The 20,780-nt window shown below is 50.0% G+C and overlaps 1 protein-coding gene across 1 annotated transcript in view; it reads right to left on the bottom strand.

The window, feature by feature from the left end:
- Nucleotides 1-66: 66 nt before the first annotated feature.
- The window catches only part of C11H12orf75 (chromosome 11 C12orf75 homolog), a gene marked incomplete at its 5' end in the record, with an annotated part of 54,105 nt that continues 33,391 nt past the window's right edge, over nucleotides 67-20,780 (bottom strand). The window contains 4 exons of the mRNA XM_051844930.2: nucleotides 67-921; nucleotides 2,251-2,285; nucleotides 3,688-3,767; nucleotides 5,056-5,091. Of these exons, the coding sequence (XP_051700890.2) occupies nucleotides 2,281-2,285; nucleotides 3,688-3,767; nucleotides 5,056-5,091 (121 nt within the window). The remainder of the gene's footprint in view (nucleotides 922-2,250; nucleotides 2,286-3,687; nucleotides 3,768-5,055; nucleotides 5,092-20,780) is intronic.

The following is a 20,780-nucleotide window of genomic DNA, read 5'->3' as shown; positions in this document are numbered from 1 at the left end:
CTTTTCAAATAAATAAGTCTTTTAAGAAATTGGGGTTTTTTCTGAAAAATAATTGAGAAATCCAGGTAAAGAGGGCTAAAAATGTTTTAATTGTTGAAATACACTGGTGAACACAGCGATTTACACTGCAGTACTGAGTAGATACACGCAACATTATCAAATTAAGGACTTCCCAGACAGCCCACGGATCACCAATCCACAGGGCCTTGAAAGCTGTCACAGTCACACCAAGGTGGAACGGGAGACTGACGTCCATGAAGCAGCCTGACTACAGAAAACAGGCATTTAATCAACATGTGCACACGGCATGCGAATTTAAGTAGCTTTCCTTTGACTACTTCCATGTAAAATATTGTTCCTAATAAAGGAATTTCTTTGACATTTAAATAAAATTTGAAAACCAAATAGTAAAAAAGAGGGAGGGATTAATAAGAATCAGTTTACCAATTTTATAGCTAAAAAGTAATGAGAAGTAGAAATAGTGAAAGAGAACAAATATATTACTTTAAGGAATTCATTTATAGTGGCTTACTATTTTAAGTTATAAACAGAATAAGGATTTCATTATATAAAAAAACTATCAAAAAAGTATCTGAAAAGACATGAGTTCTATGAACTGTGCTGGGTGGCCGAGGGGGACATGCAGTGGGCGGGGCATGGTGGCCCGGGGGCACGCAGCCACCTCCCGGGATTCTCGCAGGTGGGCCACAGGGAGCTCCATCAACGGGTGTACTATCTAATCAATTCCTCGCTGTTACCACAGCCCTCAGCCTGCACCTGCCATCCTAGCCATGCACCTAAGAGTTGGGGGGGGCGAGGGGGGGCAGGAGGGGAACTGAGGGAGACAGTCCATAGTTTCCTGGGAAACATCTGCACACATCACAATGTCAGAGCCAAATTCCTTCCAAATGGATGAGCAAGCTGCAGAGACAACAAACAGAGAAAGAGAAACGGAGTTAGCAAACTTGTAAGGTGCAACTTAGATACAAATCCGGCAGCCTGGAGCCTACCTAGTAGTCACTGATTCTTAGTAAATCACACACTCAACGTCCACCCAAATACACTGATTCAAGACTCATCCTGAGGCAGCTGCAACGCTGAGCACTGGTGATGATATTCATATAAAGAGACAAAGTGGATGGAAAAAAAAAAAGACTTAGAAACTCAACAGTTAAAACACAACATGATAAGCCTATCTGCATATACGCCAGTTTCACCCATATTAATAATACAGACTGGCTGGGCACAGCCCCACGCCTCCCAGACTGGTCAGAACCAGCTGTGGGAGTCAGGCCATCCACCTGCCAGGGGTCTGCGTGCTGGCATTTGAGGACCTGTGCTGGAAGCACTCACACATCTAAAGGGGCCCGGCCGAGAGCCACCTACAGAGGACACTGCACTTCCGGATTATTAAAATTTTAATCATCTGAATGGATTCCCAAATCATTTCTCAACTGGTTTCACAAAGTCCCAGAAGCTACGGGGCTACCCCAGGAGATGGGGGCCTCCTGACGGCTAAGGTGGCAAAGTGGCGGGGTGTCACTTCGCAAGGCCGAAACACAATGGGGTCCAAGCATTGAGCGTGCGTTGGGCCAGGGGAACTGGGATTCTGCCCCTGTGGAAATGCTGCCGCATCGCTTTAAGACACTGGCACACAGAAGGTACTTAGCAACCAAGTGTGACTCTTCTCTTGTCCTTCTCCCTGTGTGGCTCGGTTTAATTCCAACTCCAAGCGCCTCACCAGGACTCGTCTTTGAGAACGGCTTCTTCTGCCCACCTGCAAACCTGGTCTGGATCCCTCCCCTCCTGCAGGTCAGGACAGTGACGACCGCCTGTCCCTGCTGGAGTGCTGAGACTCAGACACCGCCTCCCTGAACATGAACTCACCTCTGGCTCTGCCATACACTTGATGTTAGTCCTAACCTAATGAGCCCTCCTTGTCTGTCATTTGTCAACACAAGGCCCTCTAAGTGCTGACAGCAGGGAAGGGCGGAGACCTCAGAGTGTTAGGTAGATGCTGTACTTGCTCTTATTCAATACATTAAGTTGCACCACAAACAAAAGTAGTTGGAAAGAAAATTGTCCTGATCCCTAACCTCTTCACAGTGAAACACACTCAGTTCCATGGGCTGAGACGCCTCCCTCTGACCCTCAAGTTTAGGATTTCTTAGAAACAAGTAACAGTGACAGCTGCAGCTCATGCATCATCAAGGCTGAACACACAGAACTATTCAGAAAAATATACAATACCTCTTGATTCTTGGGCCGTGTTATGTTCTTCTAATCTTAAAGAGAAAATTAAGAAGAGTTGAGTGTTCAGATTATATGGAACACACTCCAGTTCCCAACAGAACTACTAACAGTGACACACAAGGATTTGCTAGTTTACATCATCAAGTAGAGAAACAGCAAAGAGGATCAAATAATTATGGTATCGGCCGGCGCCGCGGCTCACTAGGCTAATCCTCCGCCTTGCGGCGCCGGTACACCGGGTTCTAGTCCTGGTTGGGGCACCAGTTCTGTCCCGGTTGCTCCTCTTCCAGGCCAGCTCTCTGCTGTGGCCCGGAAATGCAGTGGAGGATGGCCCAAGTCCTTGGGCCCTGCACCTGCATGGGAGACCAGGAGAAGCACCTGGCTCCTGCCTTCGGATTAGCACGGTGCGCTGGCTGCAGTGCACTGGCCGTGGCGGCCATTGGAGGGTGAACCAACGGCAAAGGAAGACCTTTCTCTCTCTCTCTCTCTCACTGTCCACTCTGCCTGTCAAAAATAATAATAATAATAATAATTATGGTATCTTACCTACAGTGCCAGACAGTCTTGTGTGCAAAGTAAACACGGTAAGAACGGTCATGGAGAGCTACCATCGTTAGGGCGTAGCGTATTCAGCATACTTGATAGTAAGCCCCACTTAAACCCTGACTTAAGACCCTACACAAAAGCTGAGAAGGAACCTTACTTTCTCTCCCTTTATCAACAGATCAAAGTTAGTCGCCTTCCTATATCAGAGAAATTTTTTTTTTTTTTTAATTTTTTTTGACAGGCAGAGTAGACAGTGAGAGAGACAGAGAGAAAGGTCTTCCTTTGCCGTTGGTTCACCCTCCAATGGCTGCTGCGGCCTGCGCACTGCAGCCAGACGCACCGCACTGATCCAAAGCTAGAAGCCAGGTGCTTCTCCTGGTCTCCCATGGGGTGCAGGACCCAAGCACTTGGGCCATCCTCCACTGCACTCCCGGGCCACAGCAGAGAGCTGGACTGGAAGAGGAGCAACCGAGACAGAACCGGCGCCCCGACCGGGACTAGAACCCGGTGTGCCGGCGCCGCAAGGCGGAGGATTAGCCTAGTGAGCCGCGGTGCCGGCTTCTATATCAGAGAAATTTACCTTTATGTTTTACAAAAACTCCATGAACTGACTTCAATGCCAGCTTGCATTTTCACACTGATCACTGAAATTTAGAAAGTTTAAGTGCCTGTGAGTACACAACCACAAATAAGAGCTAAATTTTGCCCTGGAATTACTCTTAATACGTGGGTGGTATTTTCAGCAAATGAGCACAAGAACAGACAGTACTTACGGCTCCCTGCAACTAACTCTCATGGAGGCTGAGTCAAACAAGCTGAAATAAGAATTTTCTGGTTTTTTCATAAAACATGAAAATAAACACTTAGAATAAACACCATTTAACTTACTTTTTCGTACAGTCTTTGTCTGATTGGACACCATATTGACAGCTTCAGATGGTAGGCCAACATAGACGCCTCCGTAGTTTCTTTAAGAAAAGAAATTGGACCAGTTTAAGTGGTACTATATATTCATAGGAAGCAAAAAAAAAAAAAAAGCCAAAGAGTACTTCAATGACGTAACTGCTAAAATCACTCCAATTTTTCAGAAGTAGAATTCAGAATATTACTGTCCCTGAAAATATAATTATTTTCTTCTATTAAAAAGAAGCTATTTAAAAGAAAAAACATGAAGTCACATTGAGTTAGAAGGATTTTTAGATATTTTACTTGCAATGACAAAGAACAGAAGTTGGAAAGCTATAATTTGGTACAGCACTAAATAGCAGTAGAGTGACATGTCATGGTTCATCAAGCCTCATTCATTATGAACTCAGAGTGGTCAGCATGGAATTAGGTGTTATGGGCACACAATATCATTTTACCTACAAGGAGATATAAATGCAAAATTTGAAATCTATAGTTTTTCATAATACACATTTCCCATGAACTATTTAAACACCCTGCATATGCATGGGTTCCAAAACCTCTGCATCATTTTAACTTTGTTTTCTATAAGTTTGTTTTTTTTTTTTTTTTTTTTAAGATTTATTTGAAAAGCAGAGTGACACAGAGGGCATTGGTGGGGAGGGTGGGGGACAGAAACATAGAGAGAGAGAGATCTCCCACCTGCTGGTTCACTCCCCAAATGGTTACAGTAGCCAGGTGTGGGCCAGGCTGAAGCCAGGAGCCCAGAACTCCATCCAGGTCTCCTACATGGGTGCAGCGGCCCAAGTGCGGAGCCACCTTCTGCTGCCCTCCCAGGTACACTAGCAGGGAGTGAAGTGGAAGCAGAGCAGCTAGAACTCACACCAGTTCTGCAGTGTGGGATCGCAGGCGGCAGCTAAACTCGCTGTGCCACACTGCTGGCCCCACTGCCTTTCTCAAAGGCCCTCATATAAAACGAGGGCCAGGGGTGTGAAGAGTCCCGAGATCCGAGTGCAGTCACTCAGAGGACGGGGAAGAGGAGGAGGAGGACAGAGAGGGCTGGGGCAGCCGGGAAGTCCTCCAGCCACAGAGAAAGAGCACACACAAAGGCCACACAACAGAAACGGGCACCGGCCAAACGCACAGGACCAAGCCCCGGCCTGATTGAAAGAAGCAAAGATTAGGAATTCTGGGCCGGTTCTTTGCCAGATCACACGTGCCTACCTGTGCTCTCTGAGCCAAAGTTTTCCTGGTGGAGGCTGCACTGCTGGCCACGTGCTACCGTGTGTCAGGTCCACGAGGTGTGACCAGAATTACGGAAATTATAAGCGGCTGCAATGCCAAACCTACCTCCTCTTGTCATCCTCGCTTATCGACTCTTCTGCTCTGAAAGGTCAAAGACATTTGCCGTGAGCCACCTGGTGACACAGAGACTTCACTTCCAGTTATGAGCAAAAAGGAACTGCTGGAGTCGGTGAACTCAAAAGGCTTCCATAGCCTTGGCAACTCATGACAAGAGCCTAGGGTGATTACTGATGCCATAAATAAGAGTGTCAATTTGTTAAGTCAACAGCAGGAGTCACAGTGTACTCCTCATGTAGGATCTCTGTCCTTAATGTGCTGTACATTTTGATTTAATGCCATAACTAGTACTCAGACAGTATTTTTCACTTTGTGTTTCTATGTGGGTGCAAAATGTTGAAATCTTTACTTAATGTATGCTAAACTGATCTTCTGTATATAAAGAGAAATGAATCTTGATGTGAATGGAAGGGGGGACGGAGAGGGAAAGGGGAGGGTTGCAGGTGGGAGGGAAGTTATGGGGGGGGGGAGCCATTGTAATCCATAAGCAGTACTTTGGAAATTTATATTAAATAAAAGTTAAAAAAAAAAAAAAAGGAACTGCTGGGCTCAGGCTGACTTCAAGTGTTTCCATCAAGCAAGTACTTCTGCAAACGCGGTCTTCTGTCTCCGCCTCAATCATCCATACATACACAGTGGTAATTTTCTACTTAGCAAAATGTGCAAATCAACAAATGCCAAAAACCCACCTGCCAAACAAAATGAGAAACCCAGGGCGGCTGAGGTGGGGGAGAACACAGAAGTCAGGGCTCAGGAAGCCTGGGTTTGCTGCCGGCTGTGCCACCCACTCCCCATGACAGGCAGGCTGTGTGTACCGCCTGGGAAGGGAGGGGTCAACCAGATGGCCCCCAAGGTCCTTTCCGGTCCTAACCATGACAGTGACCGCTCTGCCTGTTCAGTGGTGCAAACATAGATACTGAACGACCTAGTCCATGCAAAAAGAACTAAGGCCAATCTGATTTCCTTTTACCTAAAAACACGAGCCGTTTTATACGTGATTGGCCACCAAGAGAGGGAGAAAATGTTTAAAAGGAAGCTTTCAGAGGACATCACTCGAACATGCACTTCAACATTCTACCAGCAGGTCCTTCCAAGAGAATCAGAAAGGCTTCCTGGAAGCACCAGCTAGAGCACAGATGTTGCTCGTCTGGAAGGAAAAATCAGCTCCACAAGACACAAACGTATCTGGTGAATCCAACATGCGATTCTAGGGGGCCTCAGTCAGGAAGACAGCGACTGAAACATCTTCGCTGCATTTTCTGGTTCTAGAAGTCGTCAAACCACAGCTTCGCCCACTTAAAAGCTGCAGATATGAGGTCGTGGATGCGCGGGAGAAGTCGGCTTCACTGCACCAGCCAGTGCGTCCCAAGTCCACCCAGAAGGAAAGCACAGATCTGGCCATCATCTAACCACCAGCTGCGGAATACAGCTGACACCCAACAGTGCAGAACCCACCGTGAGGCCTCATTTATGCAGACAGAGCACAGAACCTAAGCTTGCCAACAATTACCAGCCTCCCTCTTCCTAAGGTTGAATCCTCGCTTAATTCCGAAGTGTCAAGGTCATCCTGTATTGCAAACAGTGTTACTTATTGATGTAGACAACCACCTGCTGTTTGCTACTTTAAATGAAAATGGATTTATAACCCCATAATTTAGACCATGAGAAACTGATGGTGACAAACGCATTCAAGATCATTAGAACTGTTTACTCCGGTCCTGTGGGACTAACATCATCATGAAATCGCTTTCAAAGCTATAAATAACTGGTAGACTCAGACACACATATTGTCTCACGTTTTCTGCCATGACAATTTTTTTTTTAGATTTATGTATTTATTTATATCAAATTCAGAATTACAGAGGAGGGGGCATGGGGTGAGCGAGAACTTCCATCCACAGGTTCACTCCCCAAATGGCCCAACAGCCAGGGCTGGGCCAGGAGCTGCATCCAGGTCCCCCTAACTGCGCACATGCCTTTGCGTCTTCACTTGTATCACAGAAATGCACACAATCCACCCGCTCACCCCAGCTGGATCTCTCCAACTGTTACCACCCTCCTTAAGGATGGGGAGACCCCAGATGGTAGCAGAATCCTAGTGTGTGTTTCAGCGTTATTCCAAGACACGTGGAACAGCTGCGGAGAGCCAGCCATCACTGCAGACCTCGCCAAACACACCCACTGCTCTTTTTCCCTCAGGCTCCAAGGCTGCCCTGCTCAGCAGGTGTCCCTGAATCTGCTCCTCTGGCCGCCCAGGTCCAGACTGAGGCTACGTTGGAAAACAAGGGTTGTCTACCCGAATCTCTTTCTGGAAGGGCCGTCCCCGGCCACTGTTGAGCTGCCTGGGGAACAACAAGGGCTGCCCTGTCCGAGGCCAGGAGGACAGGCTCCTGCTGGCTGGGGTGACGTGGTCCTGCCCCAGCTGCACAGGCCACCGTGGGGGGAGAGGAAACGGGTCGGCCAGTACCACTACAGCTTCCTGGATAAGGAGGCCCCGTGGGCGGCTGGAATTGCCCCAGGGTCACTCACTGGTGCCTCCCGTGGGCACCCAGAGCTTCCCTGAATTTATCTCGCCACTCAGCAACGTGGCAGGAAAAGTCATCACGATTCAAACCCTTCGAGCTGTGCGTGAGGCCCCCGCATCCGAACACCTGGGCTGCCCCTGTGCCCACCACTTTAAGGAATCGTACGTTTTCCCTCCCCAAGTTCCACAGATTGAAACGCTTTGTTACCACCCTGCCCTAACAATTCACTCGCCTCCCCTGCACAGGCATCAAAGCGTCTCTGGTGAGCGTGGGACGGCCAAGGTTCCCACAGGCAGCTAACAGCCTCCCGATCAGGGACAAACACATCTTACGTTTCGACTGCACCTGTGCACACCGCGGTAGGCACACGCAGATTTCTGTTAGGTTTTGCTAGTAATGGAAAGAGTTCTTCAAGCACGAGGGCTGGAGGGTCAGGCTCAGGCACGGCACCCCCAGCCATGGAAGCTCTGGGCTGAGCTGCAGAGGGCGTGGCTGTGTCTCCTGCTGGTCACTTCAGCCCCCAGTGGCAGGGCAGGGGTGACAACAGGCTTGCGGCTGCGACTGCCAATGGATTAACCCCTCACCAGCAAAGGACGTGGGGACGGACAGTGGAACACGGAGCCACTGTGCCCCAGCCTTGGGGGGACAGCAGCCCTGCTCCAACCTACAAAAGCTTCTCAGATATGGGCAGCACAGGTTTGTGCTCGGTCGGCAGGAGCAGGGGAGACGACTTCACTCCCCAGAATCTTGCCTGGGAGAGACAGGGCGGAAGGCTGCGTTACCCCAGGCTGGGAAAGACAAAGCGAAAGAGAGACCACCTCCCAGTGGATGAACTCCAGGAGCTGCCAGTCTGCCCTGCCGCCCGCAAGAGCGCTCTCTGGGAAGGACCTGGTCCAGACGCCCTTACACTCAGCTTGCCCACAGTCTTGCTCCCTAAGAAGAGGAGCAAATGGGCACACCGCAGCCGGAGAAGTTCCCTACATCGGGATCGCTTCAAGTAACAGCCTCCTTAGAGAGAGGCGCGGCTTGGGGGCCAGGGCCCAGCCACCTGCACCAGAGGTCCTGACATGTGAGAGGAGGGATTGGCGGACACGAGCAGCCCTGAGCTAGCACAAAGCGGGAAGGAACCTGGAATGTTAAAGGCTTCCACCAAGACAAACAAAAGGCGGAGGGAGAGGAGACAAGGGACCAGGTATCACAAACCAATCAGCTAAAAATATAAAAGCTAACTTACACCAGTCGCCCTCTCACCTCCCCTGCTCTGGCCCCAAGAGCTGACACTTATCACGACTTCTCCAATTTCCCGGTCACGGTCACGGAGCCAAAGGCTGCCGGTCGGCGAGGGGGAAGGGAAGTGGCACAGTCACACGGGAGGCAGGCTGCCCTAAAAACCTTGCCAACGGACGCTGCAGTGACGAGGGGACCTCTGCTGGACGCTCCGCCGCTGGCCCTCCCCTCCCAGGAACAGGCCGTCGACATTTCTTCCTAACACTACGTACAGCACACGTGGGCAGGCGACGGCGACCAGGTGGCCTGCAGCCGAGATGACTGATGGGTCACAAAATCCACAGCCTTCGGCCGGCGCCGCGGCTCACTAGGCTAATCCTCCGCCTAGTGGCGCCGGCACACCGGGTTCTAGTCCGGCACACCGGGTTCTAGTCCCGGTTGGGGCGCTGGATTCTGTCCCGATTGCCCCTCTTCCAGGCCAGCTCTCTGCTGTGGCCCAGGAGTGCAGTGGAGGATGGCCCAGGTGCTTAGGCCCTGCACCCCATGGGAGACCAGGAAAAGCACCCGGCTCCTGGCTCCTGCCATCGGATCAGCGCGGTGCGCCGGCCGCAGCGCACCGGCCACGGCGGCCATTGGAGGGTGAACCAACGGCAAAGGAAGACCTTTCTCTCTGTCTCTCTCTCTCACTGTCCACTCTGCCTGTCAAAAAAAAAAAAAAAAAAAAATCCACAGCCTTCACCTGTCCGAGTCCTGGCTCCGTGGCTTCTTCCTCCAAGAGCCCAAAAAGCCAGCAGCAGCGTGCACTCAGGGGTCTGGGGTCCCACAGCAGCTCCCCTCCTCAAGTGCCTCCATGCTGCCAGCCCCAAGCCCTTGCCTTTGCTCTCCACGCCCAGGGTCAATGCCATAGCCCTGTTACCGCCTTCTTCCTTTCCGACACACCTGGTCCTCCAACACCTGCTCCACCCACTCCTCCCAGTAAAGTCTCTCCACTAAAATGGTGTACATGGTTCCTTTTACCCCCGACTGGACGCTCCCTGATCCAAGGGTATCTCAGAAAGCCTTTGGAAAATGGCATTAAACGATCAATGTTTCTGAACGTCTCACCGCAGCATCTAAGGTCTGATCACTTCCTATTTATCAAGTGCACTAGCCGTGACACAGACGGGCTGGGCCAGGAGGCCGTGCTGTGGGGTAACAGGAAGACTGAGACAACACAGAATCGAGGTTAAAGAGTGCAGGGTGTCTTTTTGACACAGAGGCAAGACTGTGATGTATACGGCTGGTCAGGCTAGGTAAAGCAGAGTCCTTCTAGTAACCCTTGCACACCGGTATACAGGTAAAGAATTTGCCAAACCTACGGTTTTAGAACAGGAATTGGGGTTATGTTGATTTTTTCCAATAAAGATACCCTACACCATGAACAGCAGCTGAAATTTGAGTCACCATCTGATTAAAGTTCTCAGTATCCCAAGTTCTCTCTACAATGAATCTGCCTCCTGCACAGGCCAGACAGACAAGAGAAACGGGGGTGTGAGCGCCGTCTCCACACCTGCGATTTCCGAGTCTTGCGGCGGGGGGGGGGGGGGGGGGGGGGCACTAATGCCTGCCCCACCCCAGGACGCGGTGCTCCTCTTAGCTCACCATCCTTGAACAAAGAGGAAGTTCCACAGGCTTCTCCTTGGCCTTAATTACCTCAGCGGCTCTTCAAGGTGGGGAACCTGCCAGTGGCCAAATACATCTGCATTTAAGAGGTAAGAAATGGGGGCCTGTGCTGTGGCACAGTGGGTTAATGCCCTGGCCTGAAGCACCGGCATCCCATATGGGTGCTGGTTCAATACCCGGCTGCTCCACTTCCAATCCAGCTCTCTGCTACGGCCTGGGAAAGCAGTGGATGATGAACCAAGTCCTTGACCTTGAACCAGCATTCCACATTTCGCTGGACTACCCAAAGTCCCCTGGCCTGGCAGCCCATGGTGGCACTCCGGGTCCTCAGTCAGGGTCTAGAAGTCTCTGAGAGGCCTACACACTTCCTCTGGCGGTGGACACAGGCTCTCAGGGGGAAGGCGTGAGGAGTGATCACTGGTCCAGCCTTGCAGCAGTGCTGAGGGCTCCCCTTCTGTCAAAGGGGTTGGAGCCCCTCCGGGTCTGGACCTGGCTGAAGGGACCCTGCCTTTCCACTGTGGTGACTCAAGCCAGGCCTCCAGCTCTCAGATCCAGTTTTCCTCTAGTAGAAATGAATACAATTTACAGGCGTCTCACCATCCTTTTAAAAATTGGGGGAAAAAATACATGGAAGTGGGGAGAAATTCACATTTAGAAAGCTGTCCTAATTCACCCCTCCAGAGACTGACCAAGCAGCTGTCATCAAAGACCCCTTCAGGGGCCGGCGCCACAGCTCAACAGGCTAATCCTCCTCCTAACAGAGGTTCTAGTCCCGGTCGGGGCGCCAGATTCTGTCCCGGTTGCTCCTCTTCCAGTCCAGCTCTTTGCTGTGGCCCGGGAGTGCAGTGGAGGATGGCCCGAGTCCTTGGGCCCTGCACCCCATGGGAGACCAGGAGAAACACCTGGCTCCTGCCATCGGATCAGCGCCAGCCGCGGCGGCCATTGGAGGGTGAACCAACGGCAAAGGAAGACCTTTCTGTCTGTCTCTCTCTCTCACTGTCCACTCTGCCTATCCAAAAAAAAAAAAAAAAAAAAAAAAAAGACCCCTTCAGGACAAAAGTATTTTATCTGCTTCTTCGCCCCTGCTACCTCATGCATGGTGTGCCCCCGCTGGCTCCGATGGGAAAGTCCCACACACACGCCCAGGGAAGTCAGGACTCCCCTCTCTCAGCGGCAGTATCTCCGCCCAGGGAAGTCAGGACTCCCCTCTCTCAGCGGCAGTATCTCCCACCATCACAGCCATCTGACAGCCGCCCCAGGCCCTCCCTTCACTACCGGATCCCTCACAAAGGGCTGTCCTGCGTGCTGGGAAGCAAGTCACACTGCAGAAACTCAACATCCCTGTCTCCTTCAGCCTCTGCAGCCGTTCCTCTCCATCATACCACGGGGTTCCGGCAAACTCCTCCCTGGGCCAGACTGGGAGCCCATGGAGTCCACGCTTCACCCCTCAAGTAAACTGTTGGCGCCGACAGGGTTCCAGGCATGCACCTAAAGCCTGAAATTGCTGTGCCTGAGCCAGTGCAAACAGAGGAGCACCACACACGGATAAAATGTGCCGGTCCTTTACTGCCAGCGGTGGAGAGCGGGCTCATGCCCTACAGAACTCTCCACCCCCTGCTCAGAGCAACAGGGTTTCTCAAGGAGGGGAGGGGGAATACATGGTTGCTAGGGTCAAGCTGACCCAAGGCCTGTGTGAAACTATACCAGTTACAATGCTGACAATACCAATTACAGTCTTGACACGAGTCCAGGTACCAACCTAAATCCTACATGTGACACAGACAAATCACAATCGTAACATCAATCCAGGTGCAGCCTATCTGTTTTAAGCTTGAGCGATCATGCTAGGGGATGTCTATGTTTTGCCAAGTCGGATGTAGTGTAGTGTTATGTCTTAGTTTTAGACCGTAGCTAGTTTCAGACCAGAGTCTCCCGGTGGGTGGTGCTTTCTCAGGTGGAGTCTTGGGTGCTCTAACATGGAGTTCCTCTGGTCAGTCCCTGTTACAGACAACAATGTTAGGGGTGGGTGTGGCGGTGCAGTCGGTTAAGCCACTGCTCTTGATGCCAGCATCCCACATCAGAGTCACAGTCTGAGTCCTGGCTGCTCTGCTTCCAATCCAACTTCCATGCGACCAGGAAGGCAGAAGTGGCCCAAGCACTTGGGCTCCTGCCATTCCTATGGGAGAACCAGATGGGATTCCTGGCTCATGACTTCAGCCTGGTCCAGTCCTAGCTACTGCAGCCATTTAGGGAGTGAACCAGCAGCTGGAAGATCTCTCTGTCTCTCTCACACTTGCTCGCTCTCTCCCTCTCAATTACTCAAATAATGTTTTTTTTTTTAAAGGAATATTAATAAATTCAGTCTAAGTACACAGTATATACTACCTTTAGTCTTAAACCCTTAGAATCCATTCCCATATATACAAAGGTCCTCCAAAAACTTCATGAAACAATGGAATGAAAAGTATGAGTTTATTTTGGTGCAAAAAAAAATTTGAAGGCCATGCATAATTTTTTTGCATAATACACATTTCCCACATATTATGAAAAAAAAATCAGGGGAGAAGCACCAAAAATAGAAGCACCGCTGCGTTCCCTAGGTTCCTGGTAATACCAACTACAGAATCCCGAGATCATCCGGGAGCCTCATCACTCTGCTCCCACGTCGGGCTTTCCTGTTCATCTCCTTGGAGCACCGGAACACCCCACTCCGTCTGTGGGTTTTCAGGGCTTTCAGGGCGTGGCTGCAGCAGGTGCAGAAGACAAGCATCTCCCCCCACACCCCACCACCCAGCAAGGCCACACCCCAGCTGAGGGACTCAATTTGCATGCTGCTCCTCGCCTCCCCTCAACTGGCTGAACCCTGTCTCAAAGGGGAACAAGAGTTTCTGGTTGGCAAAAAAAAAAGGGGGGGGGTGGGTGGGCGAGAGTCAGCTGTTCACCATCAGTTTCACTTCAGTTCTAATTTAGGCCAGCCTGGTGCTCTTGAGAGGGGAAATGGGCAATAGAGGAGGCGACCACAGCTGTCTGCATCTCACCAGGGATGAAGAGGCCCCAGAACACCTCCCCCCCTGAGACGTGCGACTGAATCGCAAACAGCTAACAGAGCAGCGGCAGTCCTTCTACTCCCCGCAGTTACAGGGACATCCCTTCTACTCCCCGCAGTTACAGCGACATCCGATCAAGGCCATGAGCAGCAAGACAAGAAAGCCACAGCCCCACTGGACTTCTGTCCTCCCCAGCTAGGAGTACAGGGAGGGGAGGGTAAAGAGGAAGGCTGGCTTTTGTTTGTTTGTTGTTAAAAATCTTTATTGAGAGCCGGCGTCGCGGCTCACTAGGCTAATCCTCCGCCTTGCGGCGCCGGCACACCGGGTTCTAGTCCCGGTCGGGGCGCCAGATTCTGTCCCGGTTGCCCCTCTTCCAGGCCAGCCCTCTGCTGTGGCCAGGGAGTGCAGTGGAGGATGGCCCAGGTGCTTGGGCCCTGCACCCCATGGGAGACCAGGAAAAAAGCACCTGGCTCCTGGCTCCTGCCATCGGATCAGCGTGGTGTGCCGGCCACAGCGCGCCGGCCACAGCAGGGTGAACCAACGGCAAAAGGAAGACCTTTCTCTCTGTCTCTCTCTCTGTCCACTCTGCCTGTCAAAAAAAAAAAAAAATCTTTATTGAGAGTTACACATAGCTTGATGTGATCTGTCGGCTACAGTCACACATTGCAGTTCTCTAGGATCAGCCATGAATGGCTCAACGTCGATGCAGGAAGAGGCGCGTTAGAGAGAAGGGGGAGAGCTGGTGGAGGCACTGGAACTGAGCGCTGGGGCTGGAGCAGAAACCTGGGTCGCTTGACAGCTGGACCCAGCGCCAATCTCTCAGAGGCAAGACTGGCTTCTGTCGTCCTAACCCTCAGCGTGTGCAGACTAATGCTAAAGCACTAAGAGCAGTGCTGCACCTTAGAGCAGGGACCGCGCTGTGGCACGGCAGGTTAAGGCACCCCTGCGACACCAGCCTTCCACAGCAGAGAGCAGGCCTGAGTCCCGGCCGCTCGGCTTCTGATCCAGCTCCCTGCGAATGCAGGGGGGAAAAGCAGCAGATGATGGCCCAAGCACTTGGGCCATCCTTCACTACCTTCCCAGGCACATTAACAGAGAGCTGGATTGGAAGTGGAGCAACCAGGACTTGAACTGGCACTCGGATGTGGGATGCCAACATTACAGGTGACGGCTTAGCTCAGGGCGCTACAACACAGGCCCCCGAAAGACACCCCTAACAACCAAGATGACGCATGGACAGCCGCACATCTCCTTTATCGCACAGCCTCCATTAATTCCACTTTCAGTCCCTTCCTGTGAACCTGCTAGGACCAGCGTGGTGCCCTTCTCACCCTTCTCAGACGGCAGATGGCTATCGACCCAGAATCTCTGGGTAATTACGCACCTTTCTGCTTCATGCAAACTCTGTGGACTTTTCCTAGGTGAACCAAGAGACTGAATTTCTCCTCGCTCATAAATAGCCTCTGATTTCTTTTAAGCTGGGGTTCCATGAGGTGCGCTGCCGCCAAACCGGCACCTTGTCTGCAGCTGCTTTTCTGCTTCTCATGAATGCATTTTGCGCATGCCTATTTAACTAACCAAGTATCTGTGCGCAACACCTGGCCTTTCAATCATTTTACATTGATGGGATCTTCATCGCACCTCCTCATTTTCACCTGCCCCTTCCCTTAAGAGAAACCCTATCCATGGTTAGCATGCACAATATAAGCCACTACTTTTTTCTTCCTCTGTAATACATGGCAGAGAAGAGACTTTATCACTGTATTTGCTTACTTTCTGGGGTGTATGAAACAGGTTTCAAACAAATCATGACATCAAGGGCCAACACAGGTGACAAACACTGGACAGCAGCCAACCACTGCAGCCAGCATCTCCCAACCTGTCCCAGCCACACTTGCCTGAGAAATCACAGTGCACACTTCCCTTCGCTTTCCAGAAGTAACACAGTTACATGGCAAGGAAGGGATGTATTTTTACTTTTTTATCCAGAAGAATGTCCTAAATGTAGAGCTATTCTTATTACAGCTGATCCAAGAAGCAGAGAAACAGCCTATGGTCTTTTCTTTTCCCATATTTGCAGGGCCAATAAAGAGGCTAAGCTCCCTGTGCCTGGTAAACCCTGTAGGTTTCATACAAACCCCCCCACCCCACGCACACAGCTCCAAGGATCGGCATTTGTCACCGATGTGACCATCTTCTGGAATACGTTTCTTCATTGAAACTATTTCTTTCCATCTACACGATGAAGCTTCAGATGGAAGTATAATCATTTAATTCCTTATCATCTGCTTTTTTAAAATTAAGATTTATTTATTTATTTATTTGGAAGAGTTCAGAGACAGAGGCATAGAGAGAGCTCTCCCATCTGCTGGTTTACTCTCCAGGTGGCTGCAACAGCCAGGGCTGGGCCAGGCCGAAGCCAGAGGCCAGGAGCTTCATCCAGGCCTCCCATGACAGTGGTAGAGGCCCAAGCACCTGGGCCATCCTCCACCGTTTTCCCAGGCCGTTAGCAAGGCTGAATCGGAAGAGGAACATCAGGACCCAAACTGGCGCCCATATGGGATGCCGGGGTTGCAGCAGACGGCAGCTTTACCCGCTCCGCCACAGCACCACCCCCTATAATCCGATTCTACAGTGGCTCCTGCTTCACACAGTGGTTCCGATCCATTCTACCTAACAATGGCAGAGGATTTCTGACTGAAGTCATAATCTACCATGGACCATCCCGACCCATGTTTAACTCATTCATTTCTTCACAATTTCACGACCTCTTAGGACGGTTATCTTTCCACCTCTCTCCTTGGATGAGTCCCTTAGCCAATGTCCCTTTCTTTCATCTGAATGTACTAATTCAGTGATATTCACATCAACAACACTTTCGATTTCTCTTCTCATGGAGACAACAAATCAAGAGCTAAGCTGCACTCCCCACCCCACCCTCACCCCTGCCCTTCCACCACCCTCCTGGTAAGGAACACACAGGTCAGGGGTTACTTCAGCACTGACTGCCCAAACACCACTTGCTGTAAGTAAGGCAGTAATGTTCTCCTCATCTCCTTATATTAAGAGACCCGGGGGCTGGCGCTGTGGTGCAGTGGATTAAAACCCTGGCCTGAGGCCGGCGCCGTGGCTCACTAGGCTAATCCTCCACCTTGCGGCGCCGGCACACCGGGTTCTAGTCCCGGTTGGGGCGCAGGATTCTGTCCCGGTTGCCCCTCTTCCAGGCCAGCTCTCTGCTATGGCCAGGGAGTGCAGTGGAGGATGGCCCAGGTGCTTGGGCCCTGCACCCCATGGGAGACCAGGAAAAGCACCTGGATCCTGGCTCCTGCCATCGGATCAGCGCGGTGCGCCGGCTGCAGCGGCGGCCATTGGAGGGTGAACCAACGGCAAAGGAAGACCTTTCTCTCTCTGTCTCTCTCTCTCACTGTCCACTCTGCCTGTCAAAAAAAAAAAAAAAAAAAAAAAAAAAAAAACCCTGGCCTGAAGTGCCAGCATCCCATATGGGCGCCGGTTCTAGTCCCGGATGCTCCTCTTCCCATCCAGCTCTCTGCTATGGCCTGGGAAAGCAGTAGAAGATGGCCCAAGTCCTTGGGCCCCTGCACCCACATGGGAGACCCAGAAGAAGCTCCTGGCTCCTGGCTTCAGATCAGCCCAGCTCCAGCCCTTTTGGCTACTTGGGGAGTGAAGCAAGGGATGGAAGCCCTCTCTCTCTGTCTCTCCCTATCTCTGTAACTCTGCCTCTCAAATAAATAAATAAATAAATCTTTAAAAAGAGAGACAGAGAGACAGCCAATGTATTTTTACAGTGATTCACTCCCAGACATCTATAGTTGCTACCTTATCTGACAATGAAGCCGCTTGTAAGGAAGCAGTCTTAATGAAACATCGCTCCACAAGTTTGAAGGGAAAGAAGGATTCGAACTCCCTCATTTCAATCAAGTGTCTGAGTTTTTCATATCCAACAGCAAACATTTGAGCCAACTTACATAATACCGCTTGTTATCTAAAACGTATTTGTAACAGTCTTACAAACATTACATAAACTTTAAATCACCCGGCACCACGGCTCACTAGGCTAATCTTCCACCTTGCGGCGCTGGCACACCGGGTTCTAGTCCCGGTCGGGGCGCCAGATTCTGTCCTGGTTGCCCCTCTTCCAGGCCAGCTCTCTGCTGTGGCCAGGGAGTGCAGTGGAGGATGGTCCAATTGCTTGGGCCCTGCACCCCATGGGAGACCAGGAAAAAAGCACCTGGCTCCTGCCATCGGATCAGCGCAGTGCTCTGGCCGCAGCACGCCGGCCGCGGCGGCCATTGGAGGGTGAACCAACGGCAAAGGAAGACCTTTCTCTGTTTCTCTCCCTCACTGTCCACTCTGCCTGTCCAAAAAAAAAAAAAAAAAAAAAAAAAAAAAAAAAAAAAAAAAAACACTTTAAATCAAGAGATTTTGTTCAAAACATGAAAAGCAACCCATATGACGCAAGCTTTGTCTCTGCCTATACATGTGCAGCTGCCCCTTTCCCTGGTCAACAGAAGCCCAGTTTTTCTTGGGGAAATCACCTCTGTCCCCTCTTGTTGGCCACGTGGCTGGGTGACATGGGTGAGCTCCAGCGGTGACCAGACGACGAGGCCTGGTCAATGACAATCCCACAGCCTCCTGGCCCCTCACTGACTCAGACGCAAGCACAAGCCCCCTTCTGACCAGTGACCATCCCACTCCAGGTCTGTTGATCAAACTGTCACAGAAAGCTGGGTCCCTGACCCTGGTGCCAATCAAAATAACGAGGACACGGTCTGAGGGTGAAGGAAAAAGCTTAATCTGTGGACAGATGAGGGGGGAGTCTCTCAGAGTCTTAAGAATTACTGCCCTCCTGAATGAGGGTGCTGGGGGGTTAAGAGGCTACAGGTTGGGGAAGCAGGTATGACTGGATCACAAAGGCAACGTGGGCCTCTGATGTAGCAGGGCCAGGGGCCGACACTTGTCACCAGATCAATGGCAACACGTCCTTTCTCTGTTTCATCGTGGTAGTCCTTGATGAGACCTAGCCTGGCCAGCCTGCTCTGGCTGTCTGGTTCACATGACGGCCAAGGGGGCTTCAGTCCACCTGGGGGCCATGTGCAGGGGGTAGTTACTTTCTACCCAGACCTGGTATTTGCCTAGACAAAATCGCTCAAGACAACACCGGACACCATCATTCTATCTATCAGAGAAGCAAATGATCTCATGAGTCCAGTGGTTAGGGCCGGCTTAAGGCTCCCCCAGCTCAGTGAGTTAAGCTGAGGGAGGGTAGGTAGAATACCAGGACCTGAAGGCACCTAGTGTCTGCATACAAGGTACTGTCTGGGGGGCTTAGTTTCAGAACCACTGGGAAAGAGAAGCTATTTTTTTCTGCAGGAATTACTAAGATACAAACTGGCCATCTCGGACACCACTTCAGGAAAGGCTGCCTTCAGACCAAGCCCAGAACAGGAAAGCAGGGATGGGGGACGGTTTCTCCCTGCCCCTGGGCCACCTGCACCCCGCTGTGACCAGAGCCAAACCCCTGGAGCTTTTCCACCACGAGGGCCAGTAAATTCCTTTGTGTTTGTTTGTTTAGACCGGCTGAAGCTGGGCTTCTGCCACTTCCACCCAAAAATATCCCAACACAACCTTTCTGTGCCAAATAGCTAAGATAATTCACTGAAATAAAATGAAAGCATGGTTGGTTTCTGCAAGTTTGTGAAAGCAGCCAGATGTCATCATGTTGAATTCACTTGTTTTGTTCTGTGTGTTACTGCACTATGATTTAAAGAGACAGAAGGACTGAGGCAAAGACGGGCTGACATGTGGATCTGTCTTGTGGTGATTAAATCTTATAAGGGTACGTCAAAAAGTTCAAGGGAAACAGAATTAAAAGATGAGTTGGAATTAAAAGATGAGTTTATTTTGGTGCAAAAACATTGTGAAATCCATGCACATGTGGTATTTTCAATAAGTTCTTGGAAAATACATTATGAAAAAAAACTGCATGGATTTCAAAATGTTTTGCTCCCAAATTAATTAACCTTATAATTCTATTTTTCTACAAGCTTTTAAAGTACTCTCATATATATAATCTTCATATATGTACTCTTATTATATATACCCGTGCTTTCAAGTTTCTAAGGTTAACTTTCTATGTCTTAATATTTACTTGAGAGGTAGAGTTACAGAGAGAGGGAAAGACAGGGAAAAGTCTTCCTCTTAAAGTTATCATATTAAGTATTAAAGTGATAATATAGATAGGATTAAGTGTTAAAGGGATCATATAAATAAGATCAAGTGTCTGGTAATAATAACGATAGAATTAAAAAGGAGAGAATGTTCCAACATGGGAAGCAGTCCACACACCAGACTCATAGAATGACAATCATTTTAAGTAGCACTCTGACCTCAGAATCAGCCCTTAAGGCATTCTGGTCTGGCTGAAAAGCCCATGAGAGCATTTCAGGCATGGAAAGCCAAGACACTGTGGCAAAAAAAAAAAAAAAAAAAAAAAAAAAAATCCTACATGAAGAATCTCTGTGAGTGAGACTCCAAAGGAAAGAAGCGGCCATCAATGAAGGATTTACTTTTCTCCAAAGGGAGGAGAGAACTTCCACTTTGCTTATGGCCTTGTCTGAATTCTGACAGAGATTGTGAATTCGAAAGGTTTCCACAGCCTTGGCAGCTCATGTCAAGAGCCTCCGGTGATCACTGACGTCATATATAAGAGTGTTAAATTAACAACAGTGTAAAACTAACACTGTGCACTTACTTCCCATGTAGGATCTCTGTCCTCAATGAGCTGTATTATCAGAATTATCTGTAAAACTTGTATCAAACAATTTGTGTGTGTGTAAATTGTTGAAATCTTTATTTAATATAGAGTTGGTCTTCTGTATATAAAGTTAATTGAAAAATAAATCTCAATGAAGAATGGGACTGGCAAGGGGAAAGGGAGGAGGAGATGGCAGTGGGAGGGCAGGTATAGTGGGAAGAATCACTATATTACTGAAGTTGTCCTTATGAAATTTGTACTCCTTAAATAAAAGATTTTTTTTTTAGGAAAAAAAAAAAAAAGATCTTCCATCCTCCGGTTCACTTCCAAAGTAGCCGCAATGCCCATAGCTGGACCAATCCAAAGCCGGGAGCCAGGAGCTTCTTCCAGGTCTGCCACAATGGTTCAGGGGCCCAAGCACCTGGGCCATCTTTTACTGCTTTCCTAGACCATAAAAGAGAGCTGGATAGGAAGAAG

The sequence above is a fragment of the Oryctolagus cuniculus genome, chromosome 11 (genome assembly GCF_964237555.1).
Source record: "Oryctolagus cuniculus chromosome 11, mOryCun1.1, whole genome shotgun sequence".
Classification (NCBI taxonomy): domain Eukaryota; kingdom Metazoa; phylum Chordata; class Mammalia; order Lagomorpha; family Leporidae; genus Oryctolagus; species Oryctolagus cuniculus.
The sequence above is the reverse complement of the archived record's forward strand: the minus strand, read 5'-3'. Positions and strand labels throughout refer to the sequence as shown.